Source organism: Bactrocera dorsalis, chromosome 5 (assembly GCF_023373825.1).
Source record: "Bactrocera dorsalis isolate Fly_Bdor chromosome 5, ASM2337382v1, whole genome shotgun sequence".
NCBI classification, from domain to species: Eukaryota; Metazoa; Arthropoda; class Insecta; order Diptera; family Tephritidae; genus Bactrocera; species Bactrocera dorsalis.
The window spans coordinates 27,639,533-27,654,750 of record NC_064307.1 but is presented as its reverse complement, the minus strand read 5'-3'; the positions used below and the strand labels follow the sequence as shown (position 1 = coordinate 27,654,750).

The 15,218-nt window shown below is 33.0% G+C and overlaps 1 protein-coding gene across 21 annotated transcripts in view; it reads right to left on the bottom strand.

The window, feature by feature from the left end:
- LOC105223284 (formin-binding protein 1-like) overlaps positions 1-15,218 on the bottom strand; it is a 140,546-nt gene that overhangs the window by 4,451 nt on the left and 120,877 nt on the right. For 11 of the 21 annotated variants that reach the window (XM_049459119.1, XM_049459121.1, XM_049459120.1 and 8 more), the window contains 6 exons: positions 12,989-13,039; positions 6,803-6,947; positions 6,421-6,711; positions 6,182-6,360; positions 5,933-6,107; positions 1,060-1,095 (listed from right to left, as the gene is read on the bottom strand). In XM_049459119.1, the coding sequence (XP_049315076.1) occupies positions 1,060-1,095; positions 5,933-6,107; positions 6,182-6,360; positions 6,421-6,711; positions 6,803-6,947; positions 12,989-13,039 (877 nt within the window). The remainder of the gene's footprint in view (positions 1-1,059; positions 1,096-5,932; positions 6,108-6,181; positions 6,361-6,420; positions 6,712-6,802; positions 6,948-12,988; positions 13,040-15,218) is intronic. The other 10 variants (XM_049459132.1, XM_049459124.1, XM_049459114.1 and 7 more) reach the window with 2 other exon arrangements.

The window sequence follows — 15,218 nt, the reverse complement described above, 5'->3', positions numbered from 1 at the left end:
TTTTCTTCAAAAACAATTTTACTCTAAAATTAAAAAAAAAAAAATATTCTAAAATTTTTGCATTTATTTCTTTAAATTTTTTCTGAAGTTAATATACATATGTAAATTAATTATGAAGAAAAACAAAAAATTATAAAAAAAAGCTAATTAATAACAAAAATTAATTGTCCAAAAAAAATATTATAAAAGTAACATAAATTTGAACATCGTTATTAAAAAAAAAAGTTTCCTCTGAAATTAAAAAAAAAAAAATATTCTAAAATATTTGCTCTTAATTTTTATCAATATACATATATATTTTTTTCAATAACTAGAAAAAAAAACTTTAAAAAGAAAATATCTCAAAACCATTTCTCTAAAAGTTTATAAAAATAAATAAAAGAAAACGTTTTATTTACTCAAACATTTTCTTTAAAATTAGTTTTTCTTCAAATATTTTTGCCAACAAAACTTTTTTTTTTTGTTTCTGATTTTTTTTTATTAAACGCATGCAAAAATTGTTAAAAATAATTGCGCCTACAGCTATACAAAAAAAATTATCGAATACAGAAATACGTGTATGTGCATTTTTTCTAAAAAATAGATTTAAAACGCGTGCGTGAGAATATTTTTCGTAAATAAAGCATTTTACAAAGAAGAGAGGAAAATAAAAAGCAAAGTGGAAGAAAAAGGTGTAAAAGAATAGTGTAAAGCCGGGAAAAATAAGTTTTTCTTTGCGGCATTTTTAAACTTCGTGCTTTTTAGTGACAGTGTAAGTTTAGATATATATGTGTGTGTGTGTTTTAGGTGTTGAAAAGTGTTAAGTGTGGTTTAACAAAATTACAACAAACGTGATTGTGGCATTAAGAGCAGAAACAGTTACTTAGTTGTAATTAAAGATTTTAGTTTTTTTGTTAAAATTATTTCGATTTTTTTTTTTGCAAAATTAGTTATTATTAATAAATTGCAACACGCTTAAGAGTAGTAGTAGTGGTAGTGAAGTATTATTGCTAAGTATTTAGTTAATTAGAGTACAAATAGTGGTAGTAGTTAGAAAAAGCAGCGTAAAATCATTCATACCTTCATGGTGATACAGGCTTCATAAATCTTCTGTGGCTATTGACAGATAATTTTTTGAAATTGTATCACATTGTTATGCATATATTTGGTTTTTGTTACACATGTTTAATATTTTCGGTTGTTTCGGTTTTGGTTTTTTTTTTTGTTTTTTTTTTTCAAACAAATTTTCAATAATTTTCGTAAGCGTACGTTGTGAGTGTGGCGGTGGTGGTTTTAATACGCAATGTGGTGTTATGGTGGTTTATTGTTGTAGTTGTTGTTGTTTGTAGTGTATGTTGTTGTAGTTGATACAATTGTGAGTGTAAATTCAAAAATTTGTGTTTAGTAAAAAGTAAGAAAATATTAATTTTGTTTTTGCATAGAAAAAAGTTGTGTTTTTTTTTGTTTTTTGTTGCATACATAGTTATACAGACATATAAACGTTTTGCAAGAAACATTTTGACAAAAATAAAATAAAGCCGCATTCATGGAAGAAGACAACAGTGTCAAAATAAAACAAGTGTGGTTGAAGAAGAGAGAGGGGAAAGAAAAAATATAACGGTAGATATTATATTGCAATATGTTGTTTATAGCTTATTTAATTTTTATAAATTTATTGCGATTTAGATGAACTAAGCCTGTACTAAAAACTGTTACAAAGGTCTTAGAGGGTGATGTTTGCTTTATCATTAATACTAAGGACTCGTATTTGAAGAAAACATATACCTTAATTACTATTTGAATTGACTTTTAAAATGTTTAATTGGTTGAAATTAAATTGCAACTAGTACCGATACAACTAGAAACAAACTAGTTACTGCAGGACCAGTTGGGATTATAATTTATTATTTATTTATTTTTTTTTACTTTGTACGCCATAATTTTTTTAAAAAATGTTGGTTGAAATGCCTGATATCAAATTGCAACTAGTACTGATTCAACCATAAACAAACTAGTTACTGCAGAACCAGTTGTAATTATAATTTTGTAAACTTATTTTTTTTACGTTGCCACCATAATTTTTTTAAAATAATTTTTGGTTGAATTAAATTGCAATCAGTACTGCTAAACAAACTAGTTACTTTAGGACCAGTTGGAATTATAGTTTTGTAAACTTATTTTTTATTGTTGTCACCATAATTTTTTTTCATTAAAACAAGAGGCATGAAAAAACGTTACCTACGTTTCCACCAAAGCAAAAATACCCTACACAAATATAACATTTCTTAGAGGAACTTGATTTTGATCGACCAATTTGTATGACAGCTATATGTTATAGTGGTCCGATCTGAACCGTTTCTTCGGACACTGTAGCCTTGGACAATACTCCATGCCAAATTTCGTGAAGATATCTTGTCAAATAAAAAAGTTTTCCATACAAGGTCTGGATTTTGGTGGATAAGTTTGGATGGCAGTCATGTGTTATATTCGAATTCTTGGAGAGAAAAACACGTGTGCAAAGTTTCAGATCGATAACTCAAAAACTGAGGCACTAGTACGAGTATATACAGCCAGACGAACATAGCTAAATCAACTCAGCTCGGCACGCACCCTATATATTTTATAGGGTCTCCACATTTACTTTCTGGGACAACAAACTTCGTGGCAAACTTAATGTATCAAGAATAAGGAAGAAATAGAATTTATGCAATGAAAAGTAAGGCAAACTTATTTGGTATTTTATAAAATTTATAAAATATTTTGTGAGGTTATAAAAAAATTTTTTCTCTGGATTTAAGAAAAACTATAAAAACGTAATAATAATATTAAAAAGCCAATTCTAGTCTAATTGCGAAGCTTTAAGCTCTAAAAAAGCCAATATATAATAGATCAAAGCCACTGAAATAGCTTAATTTCTAAAACATAGTCGTAACATTATACAATAAAATACAATTCCAATATATATTTTTATAAAACAGTCTTACAAATTTCAGTTAAACACTTAACTTAAACAAAAACAACAACAAACAGTAAAAAAACAACACATAAATATTAAAAAAGCGCCGTTCAACCAAAAAACAACAAATTATTACAAACAAAAAAACATTAAATGAAGGAAGTGTTTTGAAATTTGTTTACGAGTATGGGAATAAGGACGATTTTTGACAGTTGCAACATTGCAAAGTTAGGTGAATGACAGTCTGCACAGAAAGTAAGCATACAGATGAAAGCTTAGCGTGATATGTTGTCGATTTTGGTGGTGAAACAACTTTATTTAATATCAATTAGATTATTTCTTTGAAAAAAAAAAATTTACGAAATTAAAAAAAAAAATTAGAATAAAAAATATTAAAAAAAAATATTAAAAAAAAAATAAATAAAATTAAAAAAAAAAATTAAAAAAAAAAAATAAATAAAATTTTTTAAATAAATTAAAAACTAAAAAAAAAAAAAAATAATTAAAAAAAATTAAAAATTTAAAAAAAAAAAAATTTGAAAAATATTTGTAAAAAAAAAAATTAATAAAAATAAATTAAAAATTAAACAAAAAAAAATAATAGTTAAAATTTTTTTTTAAATATAAAAAAAATATAAAAAACAATAATTAATAATTAAAAAAATGTAACATTTTAATTTTTTGACAAAAAACAGAAAAACCAAATTAACAAATTAAAAATTTGTAAAATATATTATAAATTAATTAAAAAAAAATTTAAAATTAAATTTAAAAAATATTGTATATATAAAAATGATTTTAAAAAATTAATAAAAAATTAAAAAAAATAAATATTATTAAAAAAATTAATTAAAATAAAAAATTAAAAAAGAAGAAAATTAAAAATAAAAAAAAATATAGTTACTAATTTCTTTTTAATTTTTTTTATAATTTTTTTAATTTAAATTTTTTTAACATAAAATGTATTTCCACAACAGATCGCGCTCAACATTTTCAAATTGCAGCTTTGTTTAGTGACAAGTACAAGACTACATGAAACACGTACATACATACGCACACATTATGAACGCACTGTACCTACGCACATCGGGTACTTACATTCATTCGTATTCGCAACGCAAATCGTACGAGAACACACATTTATGATTTGTCCAATTAATTTGCAAGTTAGACGCAAGTTTTCAGTTGCGTTATTTGTTGTTGTAGTGTACATATGAAAATTCGCGAGAGTATACCCAGTAATCCAATAGGTAATCAACACAAAAAAGGAAGAAATAGAGACATAAATACATTATGAGATACATAAGTAATGGGAAAGCATAACAACCAAAGCGTTGAGAAACCGAAAATATGTAAAAGCAAAGAGAAAAGAAAAAAGTAGAAGAAAAGTCAAGTGCATAAAATATTACTAAAAGTACAATAGATGAAAATATAAAGAGGAGAGTACATTTTAAGCGTCTTTACAAAAAACCAATGTTATATAGGATAAAACCAAGAAAAACATGAAATCCGTTACCAAAAGCGAGTGGAAATAACTGAACTGAGAGCAATGTAGTTAAAAGAGAAAATATGTAATATGACTTGGCGATAGTTTTTTCCGCGTTTTCGTCGAAAAAAAGTCAGTTTGGAAAATTTTAATTTATTTTTTTTTTTTACTTTATAATGTTATCCTCAAGAAAAAAAAAATAGTAAGACCTAAGTTTTGGAAAATAAATGAACAAATGAGAGAACTATGGTTTGAAAAGTACTCGAGAGCTATTTAAAGAGAGTTGAAGTCGTTTTTAATACTGAGCAGCGTTATCAGCTTTCTTAAGGTCTCGATAGTCCTATATACCCTCAGTATACGACTGGCTAATAGATGGCTAAAATAAAAAAAAACGTGCAACCGAAGTTACAATTCCCCTTCACATACATATATAAAAGATTCCTTACAAGAACTTGATTTTGATTTGTATCGGCCGGTACAATGCCAAATTTGGCAAAGATATCTCGTCAAACGAAAAAGTTGTTCATACAAGTACTTTATTCCGATCATTCAATTTGTATGGCAACTATATGCTATAGCTATCCGATCTAGAGAATATCTTCGTGGAATGCATCATGGCCTTAGTCAATAACCCATGGCAAATTTTGTGCAGATATCTCCTCAAATAAAATTGTTGTCCATACAAGTAATAGATTTTGATCATTAAGTTTATATGGCAACTATATGCTATAGTGGTCCGATATCAGCCATCCCGACAAATGAGGAGTTTCTCGGTGAGAAAAAGGCGGTGGAAAAATTTCAGCTCGATATTTCAAAACTATATACATACAGACGGTATTTATGTATCATTTTTAAGGGGTCTCTGTCGATTTCGCTTGGGAGAATCCTCTGTCAATTTTTGTAGACAAACATCATTCCAAACTTATTATGGTTACCAGTTCAGAGTATAATTAAAGCTCTCAACTAACATTTCTTATATCAAGTTTATAACGAATTACTAGGGGGAAAGCAGATAATCGTTTTGGTTCAAAATTCGAATATCTCTTTTACGATAGCTTTAAACATGTATGGAGAATTTAATGCAGTTATAATGTCCGCAGACTCAGAATTTCATTTCATTCTAGGTGAGCCATAAATTTAAACGGAATTAAAAAAAATTAAAAAATAAAAACAAGACAATTAGAGGACAAAATACAACAATAAAAAACCTGGACAGAATACACACATTTATCCAAATATAAGAATATATATACACTAAACCTACGCTGACTTAGATTTCAACAAAAAATACACAAAAGCTACCTTCCACACGCCTGCGAAACTCCCTAATAATATACTAACGCTATTGGAGAGGCATGTCTTTGCAAGAGATTTGCTATGCCGATTGATTTCGATTAAAATTAGTCAAACGCTGAACACATTCTAAACATTCAGATTGGAAAAGTGTTCCGAAAATGAGTAATGTGTGCATATAACGCAAGCACCGGCCGCCTATAACGCCGCACACTTACCTTATTGCTACCGAAGAAGCTGAAGATCGCTGTGCGTTTCTTGACGCCTTTGCTAATGGTGCCCTTGACGGTGAAATGATTCGAAAGCACACGGGAATCTAGCGGTGAATCGGGATTCTGTTTCGACAAATCATCGAAGGGTATGTCGGTTGGTGGTGTGAAGCCCGATTGATATCTGAAAGCATGAAAAAATATTTAAATAACCACTTTCACGATAGAAATTTTTTTGAAGGGCAACAGCAAAGCAACCTTTCTATGACTTTGAAGGAGTCTTCCTTTTCGTTTATTGACTCGCCCGCTTTGACAATGCCCTCCATACACCGTGCAATGATGGGCGCCACCGCTGATTCGACCTCTGCTGTGCCAATGATGAATTCACGTATGCCGCCTGTGCGCTTCTCATCCAGCTCTTGTAGGCGATTGAAGACCTATGCAACGTAAATAAATTTTTAGGTTATAATTTTTTCATTATCATTGTAACGACATACTGTTGGCAATGCAACACCATAGTGCTGCCTTTGTAAATTGTTTGTCTTCTGCAGTTGATTGGCATATTCGTTTTTCGCATCGTCCGATTGTTGTATTTTCGCTGTCATTATATTCTTGTAGCGTTCCACTTCGGCTCGACTCAAATTCAGATCCATATCGGCTTTCTTGTGATTCTCCACGGCTTTTTCCGACTCGCGGAATGCCTTCTCGTAGTTGCGTTTGGCACGATCGAGTGCGCCCAACTGTGCGGTGAGAGTCTGTTGTAGGGATGTGCCTTCATTGAGACATCGCTGTGAGTGGAGAAGTTTGAGAATTTTATATTTTTATTTGAAATATAATTTTTTTTAATTGAAATATTATTTTTGTAATCAAAACGCTTACCTTTCGTTCATCTCGTAACGCTTTGGAGAGCACTTGTATGCCTTGCACGATGCGTTGCTCCAGTGATTCGGCGACCACTTCGCGCTGACCCGCTAAGTCGTTGATTTCTTTCAGCACATTGCGAAAAGCTTGGCAGGATGAAAATCTGTTGGAGAAAAAAATTTTAAACAAAAGTGAGTTTATTAAAAATATAGCCATTATTTAGAGAGGAAATCGATATAAAAATTAATTTATGAAAATATATAATTTGGTGTTAAGGAGTTACTACGTGAGTTTTAAAATTGCAAAAAATCTTTTACAATTGGTGAGTTCTTTTCTTTTAAGAAATCGTATCACTCTTATTGGCAAACCCTGTACTAGTCCGACTGCCTTCAAATATTACTATTGCAATAACTCATTTCAAACTTTTGAAAAGCACTGTATGTTGTTTGAAAGCATTTACTCGCTACTCGTTACTTATGCGCGCAAATTGTGTGTGTGTTGAGCCACAGAGCCAGAGAGAGAGAGAGAGAGAGAGAGAGAGAGAGTTCTCTGGTTGAGCATTCCATAAAAAGACCACAGAGTGTGGATAATGTTTTCAATTTTTACGCTTCATACAAAGCGCATGCCAGTGAGTAGCGAGAGAGTAGACAAAGAGCGCGAGAGTGTTTATTGTGGAATGTAAGTTTGCACAACAGCATTGCCACTGGCAATTTAAACGGCAATCTTTAAATGACTACATATTTACATACAGTTGAACATCTCTAACTCGAATCAACATAATCCACAAAAATACTTCAAATTAGAGAGACTTCGAGTTATGGAAGGAAATTTATATGAAATTTGACTTTTATTGGCAATTCAAGAGTTCGAGTTATGAAACTGTATGTAATATGGAATATATAATAAATTATGGACCGATATAAATAATTTCTGGACAAAACCTTAATAGCCTGGTGTCTTCTTTTTCGGTTTCTTGTGATTGGCTGTTCATGTTATCAACTTTTCAAGGATTAATGACACAGATTATGCTATTTTAAGAATAAACAAGCTTGCTTCTTAACTAATTAACACAATTAAAATTAAGTTTTTAATTCTTGAATTAATATTTTTAATTTAATTTAAATAGAAATAAAAATACTTTTACTAAATTTTGGTGTAAAAGTATAATAAAGAGAAGTAATGGGTATCTAAATTAATATCCGTTATATTTTTAAAGCTATTTGAACTGGGTTACAACAAAAATTTGTTGTACCACAAACATTTTTAACATAGTGTTTAGGGTTAAGGGTGTGTGTCATGGCTTAGCAAAGTTTTTGGCTTTCAAATATACTCTAACCAATCCGCTGTAGTGCGTCGGATCAGTTCATCTCCGATTAAAGCTACAGAGTGTACTAATTCTGCTCGGACTAAGATCCTAAGACATGTGCCAACTATTCCTGCCCTGGCTTCGAAGATAAAATATAATGTTCCAATACCTTTGTGGTTTGTTGAGAATAGTGTCAGTTAGAGACTGTCTGACATATATCCACTTGAATATTAACTTTACAAGTCAGCCAGTTGGAAAAATATTAACAATCATACTTTGCTATCAAGTCTTTTGTAGAATAATAATAATTTTCTGGTTCTAATAAGAAATACCGCGCAGCATTTTTCTTGAATTGTGGTGCCATAGTAGCCATTTTGCATCAAAAATTATAGACTCAAAAACATGATCAATAAACCTTATGGCTCTAGACTGGCTTAGCCGCCTTAGAACATTGTTTTTGGCAGGTTAAGCGAACAAAGCCTTACATAACTCCATTTACCTCGAAAATCTTAGAAAACAAATATCAAAAGTGTGACTTTATATGATAGGTGCGTGTCTTTGCTTAGCGAAGTTTTCCACCTTGAAATAGTTTTGTTTCTGCTATCTTTTGAGGCTTGGCTCATATTGTTTGTCTTGAAGAACTTCAACTTGATAATAATAATTTTATTTTACCAACAATACTTTCAGTAAACTCTTTTGTGTGATAGGATATGAGAGAAAGGCATAAATATATACCTAAAGGCACGTGGTGTCTGCCGCCGCCTACTAACGTGGTTCCAAGATATGGTAATAAACATATTTTCGATTTATAATGCTGCTTCTGCTATTTATTCACATAAAATTAAATAAATAACTGTGACACGTCGTTCTTATGCCCTTTCAATCTACGCTTATACCCTGCATTACCTAAACCAGAATCGATTACTATACAAAATCATTTCTACACCACAGCAGTTTAAGGAAAAAATGTAATCAAATCACTCAAAAAGACACTACAAATTATCATGGTTGCCGCAACGTGCAAATTCCATGCAAATTATGTGCAATTTGTCACGCTTAAGCCGCTGGCAGAGAATGGCGCATTAAGTCAATCGAAACTGTGACAAGCCAACCATAAATGGAGGCACATGAAGAACGCTAAAGAATTGCATAAATATTACATAAATGAGCAGCAAAGCAACGAAGAAGCGTGCGTACGCACACAAGTAAGATTGAGAAATGAAGGGAAGACGCCGGTGCGTATGAGCAACATGACGTCAGCGGCCTTTAAAAAGGCAATGAATGTGAGGCATGGCGTTGGATGTGGCGCCAAGTGTACAGCAATGGCAAGTGCATATTGAAGAACACATTGATGGATATGTAGGCAGATGCACACACACACACACACAAAGAGAGAGAAGTATGCCAACACATATGCAATTGAAGCAGCGAAACGGAAAATCTGAGTGAGTAGGCATTTTTAAAGCGTTTTGCGTACCAAAGCATTTAAGCGGCAGCATTTAAATGCCAACAACAACAAGAGCACCGACAAAACTAATTAATTACACCTTCAATTTGATGTTTTACAAGCGAAAAAATGGATTAATTGCTGTCAAGTTTCGCAACTTTGACGAGCGTAGTTTGGCTAAAAATACGAAAAAAAGACGTTTTTGCGCATAAAATGCAGGCGCACGTACAAATACAATATATGCGGTGTATGTGTGTTTGCGTGATTTCTCACAATTTTAATGAAATTTTACAACCGCACAAAAGTGGAATGTTTCGAGTAGCGAACGCCCACACGCTCAAGCGGCTGGGCGGCTAATTGCGTCAAAGGCGAGCCACACGCACAAACAAGCGTGCGAATAAACAAATGTGCATATGTAAATATACATACATATAAGTATGTATATGTGTATGCATGTGTGTATATATGTACATTGTATGATAAAGAGTGCGAAAGTGCGGCGCATGAAATATGGGAAATATTTAAATGAAAAGCGCGTATTTTTTCGCAGCCAATTCGGCGCAAAGAAAGGCCAGTGATGTTTACAAAAACAACAACCATCAGAACTTGAAGTAAATGGTCAGTGCACTAAAATGTTGCGAAAAAATAAAATAATTCTTTCAAATTTGTAAACAACGTAAAATGCTTTTACAGTTATTTCAAAGAAATACTTAATAATAAAATAAAATTAATATAAATAAAATTAATATATTATATTGTTAAGCATAAACATCAAAATTAAATTTAGCAAAAAATACTCTTGCAACTTGCAAAGATTAACGCCAAGGATATATAAGTTAGGCACGTTTTCACCCGATTCGCCCCGTTATAAGCGCAAAAAAAACACTCTCTCAATTTTATGAAGATAAATCAGATATTGGCATATATATGCGGTACAAAGTCAACCGGAAGTTCGAAAATCTTCATTTAGGTATATGGGGATTCAGAAAAATATTTACGTGACTCAGCCCACTTTTGATACACAGAGATACTATTGCCAGGAAAGGACTCTCTATGAATTTCAATTACATATCTCACACATTGACCGATATTTTCGGTAAAAAATCAACTACAGATACCTAGGAGCTTGAACAGTTTTGGTCCGAATTGGATAATAAATGTCAGAGGATATACTGAATTTTTTGAAATCTATCGCGCAAGTCCCGAGATATGTGATTTTATCTAAGAGAGGGCGGTGCCACGCTTATCGTACAATTTTGACCCCGATTCCAATAAAACTCTATCATATCATCTTGATGGTAAAATTTAATGCCTCTCGCGTAATTGGTTATTGATTTATCGCGCTTTTAGTAGCTTTTAATAGTACCGTTATATCGGTAGTGGGCGGGGTTAAGATCCGATTTCATCCATTTTCAAACTGTCGGTAGGAGTTCTTATAATACATAATTGTGCTAGGCAAATTTAGTTGTTGTAGCTTTAATGGTTTAGGAGGGAGGCGCGGAGCCATGCCCACTTTTTTAAATTTTTTAGCCCATAGATGCTTCTTGCTGCTGCGTTCCCTGTGTTAAATTACAGTTGAATGTCTTAATTTAGTGCTTAGTTATGGCACCTTATAAGTTTTAGCTTTAAAGCGTTTTGTTGGTGTGACAGTGGTCCGATTACGCCTATCTTCGAAGTCGTCCTGTCGTCGAATGATGGAAAAAGTTTACACTGATTCAGTTTTATCGAAAACACAAGGCTATGCGTGGTACACAGCCTTCGACAAAGGTCGAGCGATCATTGAAGGCATGCCTCGTTCTGGACGAACTCTTCAACTGCTAAAAATATTGAAAAATATTATTTTTTTCCAAACAGAATACTGTAAATAGGTCTCTTTGGACATGCTTGATCGTGCGAATTCCGATCTCACATTTATGGAGAGCCTTACAACTGCCATTGAGACATGGGTTTACGAGTTTGACATGCAAACAAGTCAGCAATCATCGGAATGGAGAGAAAACGAGCCGAATCCAAAAAAAAAACAATGCCAAAGCCGCTCAAAAATCAGTGATGCTCATTGTCTTTTCGGTATTCGTGGTTTGGTGCATCATGAATTTAATCCGGATGGACAGACAGTCAATAGGGAGTTTTATTTGGGTGGCGTTTGAGAACATTATATATTGTATATATTAGGGTGTTTTTTTTTTAACTATTAATTTTTTTCAGTCCCGTCACGAAGTTTTCTTGGAAACACCCTAAACAAAATTCCCAGAAAATTGTAGTCCTTAATATTAACATTAAGAGCTGGACCAAGGCCTGTAAAAATTTTCCATAGAAAACAAAACTACAATCGTGAGTTTTTATCTTTAAATTCCTACAGATCAGATGTATTTTATGGCATCGTTTTGACTTTAGACGCATATTTCTCAGAGAATGTTTTTCACTCTACAACACGCTTGAAGCCCAAAACAACAAAGTCGTAACTCACACCGGCGAGGTAGTACGGGGCTCTAAACCCGATTTTTTCAAGAATTTCGTATTTTTTTTGTATATATCTCGTAAATGACAGGAGGTATAGAAAAAATGTACATGACAAATTTGTAGGAAATTTTATTTGCTATAAAAAAGGTTCGAGGTCAAAATCGCTATCATTAACACTTCTCGAGATATTCGGCTTTTTAAGTAAGGCTTAATAGAATTTTTATACTTGTAGATGATATGTATGTATTAAAAAATCTATGGAAATTGCATACATACTATATATAGGGTATTGAGTAAACATTTGCAACCGAAAATAAAAATTGCATAAAATTAAATTTATATATAAGAAACGAAGCGTATAAGTATGGGTGACTGAGAATATAAAATGCCTTTCATTCGTTAAATATAATTTATGGAAAGTACGCACAACTTGGCTGGCGGCCAATAATTTGCAAAAGAAGTCGACCACAAGTGGGCGCAGGACGGGCTCACATAAATATAAGTTTTATAGAGTTAAGGGTATAATAATCAGTTATTTGATAATTAAATCTGCGTATTTTTCTCACAACAAAAATTTAATATAAAGTAAGTGCAATATTTACAAACAACATTACAAATACAAATGAATTGACATTATTATCAGCAAAGTAAGAAATCACAAGTAAAATGGATGGATGGAATCTGGTTAGTAAGCGGTTAGCCAATGCAACTGGGGCGTGACATTGTGGCGTCTAATAGCGCGAGTCCAAACAATTTAAAAGCTGTTGCTTTTTGAGAAAACGAAAATGAAAAAAAGAGACGAAACAACGCTTGTTGAGTGTTGCACGCAACTGTAGTTGTTGCTTGAGCCCGTTAATTGCATTTTCATGCAACAAAATGAGGCGCGCAGCAAAACCAACTCGAACGTTGCAAACAAATTAAAATAATTATTTATTTATTTATATAGAAATGTGTTAGTAATACATGTTAAACGCATAAACGGTATACTTACTCGTTGTCTTCCTCCTCCCGCTTTTTGGGCTGGTAGCTCTTCGCCAAGCGTCTGCAAGTGAAGAAAAAGAGAAAATTATTAATTAAATGCTGCGGCAATGGAAAATATATGAAAACACAAATGAATATAATTAAATTTATTTAAATAAAAAAAATATATTTTTAAAGAAAATTCAACCACACATACATATAACATATATTTATGTCTTAATTATATTCCTAGGCTATGCGATCAGCGCTAATACATGCAAATTATGCCTATTTTCTAATATGAATATGCAAAGTATGTGAATCTATATAAATATATACATATGTACATCTATAATAGTATATAGCGCGAAGCAGTCATTACTCGCGTAGCAAGTGCAAGCGCATGCGCGGCGCCAGATGATGAGCATCAGTGGCGTTACTCACTGCACGCCGGCATAGCGTGTGCTTGCAAGAAAGTAGCAATAACAACAACACACATTCTTTCAGTGAAGCAGTCAACAAACTACTCATCCATCTATTCGTCCAGCTATCCACCTATTCAATCATTCAACTATTTAATGATGGATGATGCGGTTGAAGGCATTGAAAACTTGCGCAGCCGCGCAACTGTACGAATTAACGAATGCATGCTTCGCGCTGATGGATCGTGTTTATTTAGCTGGCTGCTTCGGCGGCTTGTTAGCTGCATATTCGGCCAGCGAACAAATCGTACTTTAATTGAGCAGATTATGTTTTCAATGTGAATTGCTTTTGAAAAATACTGAACAAGTTCAAAACAATGTTACAACAAAATATGCTAAACATGTTCATAAATACAAGCTGGGATATCATTGGGGGAAATTCAAGAAAATTGTATACTAACGGGCTTTTCAATAAGGACGTTACAGAAGTAGGCCGATACGGACAACAAACGACGCCATATTTTTCCGCGCTTTTGAGATTTGTCTTCAGTAAGTTTTGCCATTTCATCATGGAAAGATATACGACCCAACAACGAGTCAAAATTATTAAAATTTACCAGCGAAATTCATAGTCAGTGGCCGCAACTTTAAGAGCGCTACGTCCAATTTATGGTCGTCATAATCGTTCAGTCAGATCAACAATTGAACGGCTAGATCTTGGCCTACCTCCTTACAAGATCACATTGACGAAAGAACTAAAGCCACTTGACCACCAGAATTGTCGTATGTTCGTGAACTGGACTGAGCACGTGTAAATGATCCGGATTTTCATCGAAAAATCATCTTCAGCGATGAGGCTCATTTCTGGCTGAATGGCTTTGTCAATAAGCAAAATGCGCGTTATTGGTCAAGCACCTATCCACATGTACTCCATGAGTCATTGCATCTCGAAAAAATGTCGGTTTGGTGCGATTTATGGGCCGACGGCATCACCTTCTTCCATGATGATCAAGACCGGCACGTTACTGTGATTGGTAATCGCTACCGCTCAATGATAACCGAATATTTTTAGCCTAAATTGGATGATATGGACTTGGCCAATATGTAGTCCCAACAGGACGGCGCCACAAGCCACATAGCGAATGTCACAATCGATTTATTAAAAACCAAGTTTGGTGAACGCGTAATCTCCGAAATGGCCCAGTCAATTGGCCGCCTCGGTCGTGCGATTTGACGCCGTTAGACTATTTTCTGAGGGGCTACGTCAAGAGTTATGTCAAGTCTAAGGTCTATGCCTACAAGCCAGCGACGATGTCTTATCAAATAAAGGAGTTTTATTTAGAAGGATTTGATTTTGATCGATCGGGTTGATATCAGGTTTCGATTGCTTTTTGTAGAGAAAAGGACTGTGCGAAATTTTAGACAGACATCTGAAGAATTAAGAGACCAATACGCAAATATTAATCACTTCGGGTTTGTGCCTTTAACTTACTAACTGCCTTAAGCTGTCACAGCTGAGATTAAACTAGAAATACTCACGAGATAATCATGGGAAAAATTGGAAAAAGTTCACATAATCAAAACATTTGTATGTTTGCGTGTGAAAAGCAGCAAAAATAAAGATAAATGAAATTAAAAAGAGAAAACAAAGTCAGAGAAACGAGAAACGAGAAACAAAGAAAGAATATAAGCGAACAAATGTCGCAAGCCAAGGTATTAAAGAGAAGTCAACAACACTAAGTAATTCGGAAATGCAGCAGTCGCTGAACTAAACGCCCGGTGGCAACACTGTGCAGTGAGCGTTATGCGAGAGTTAGATGAGCTAGCATCAAACAAATA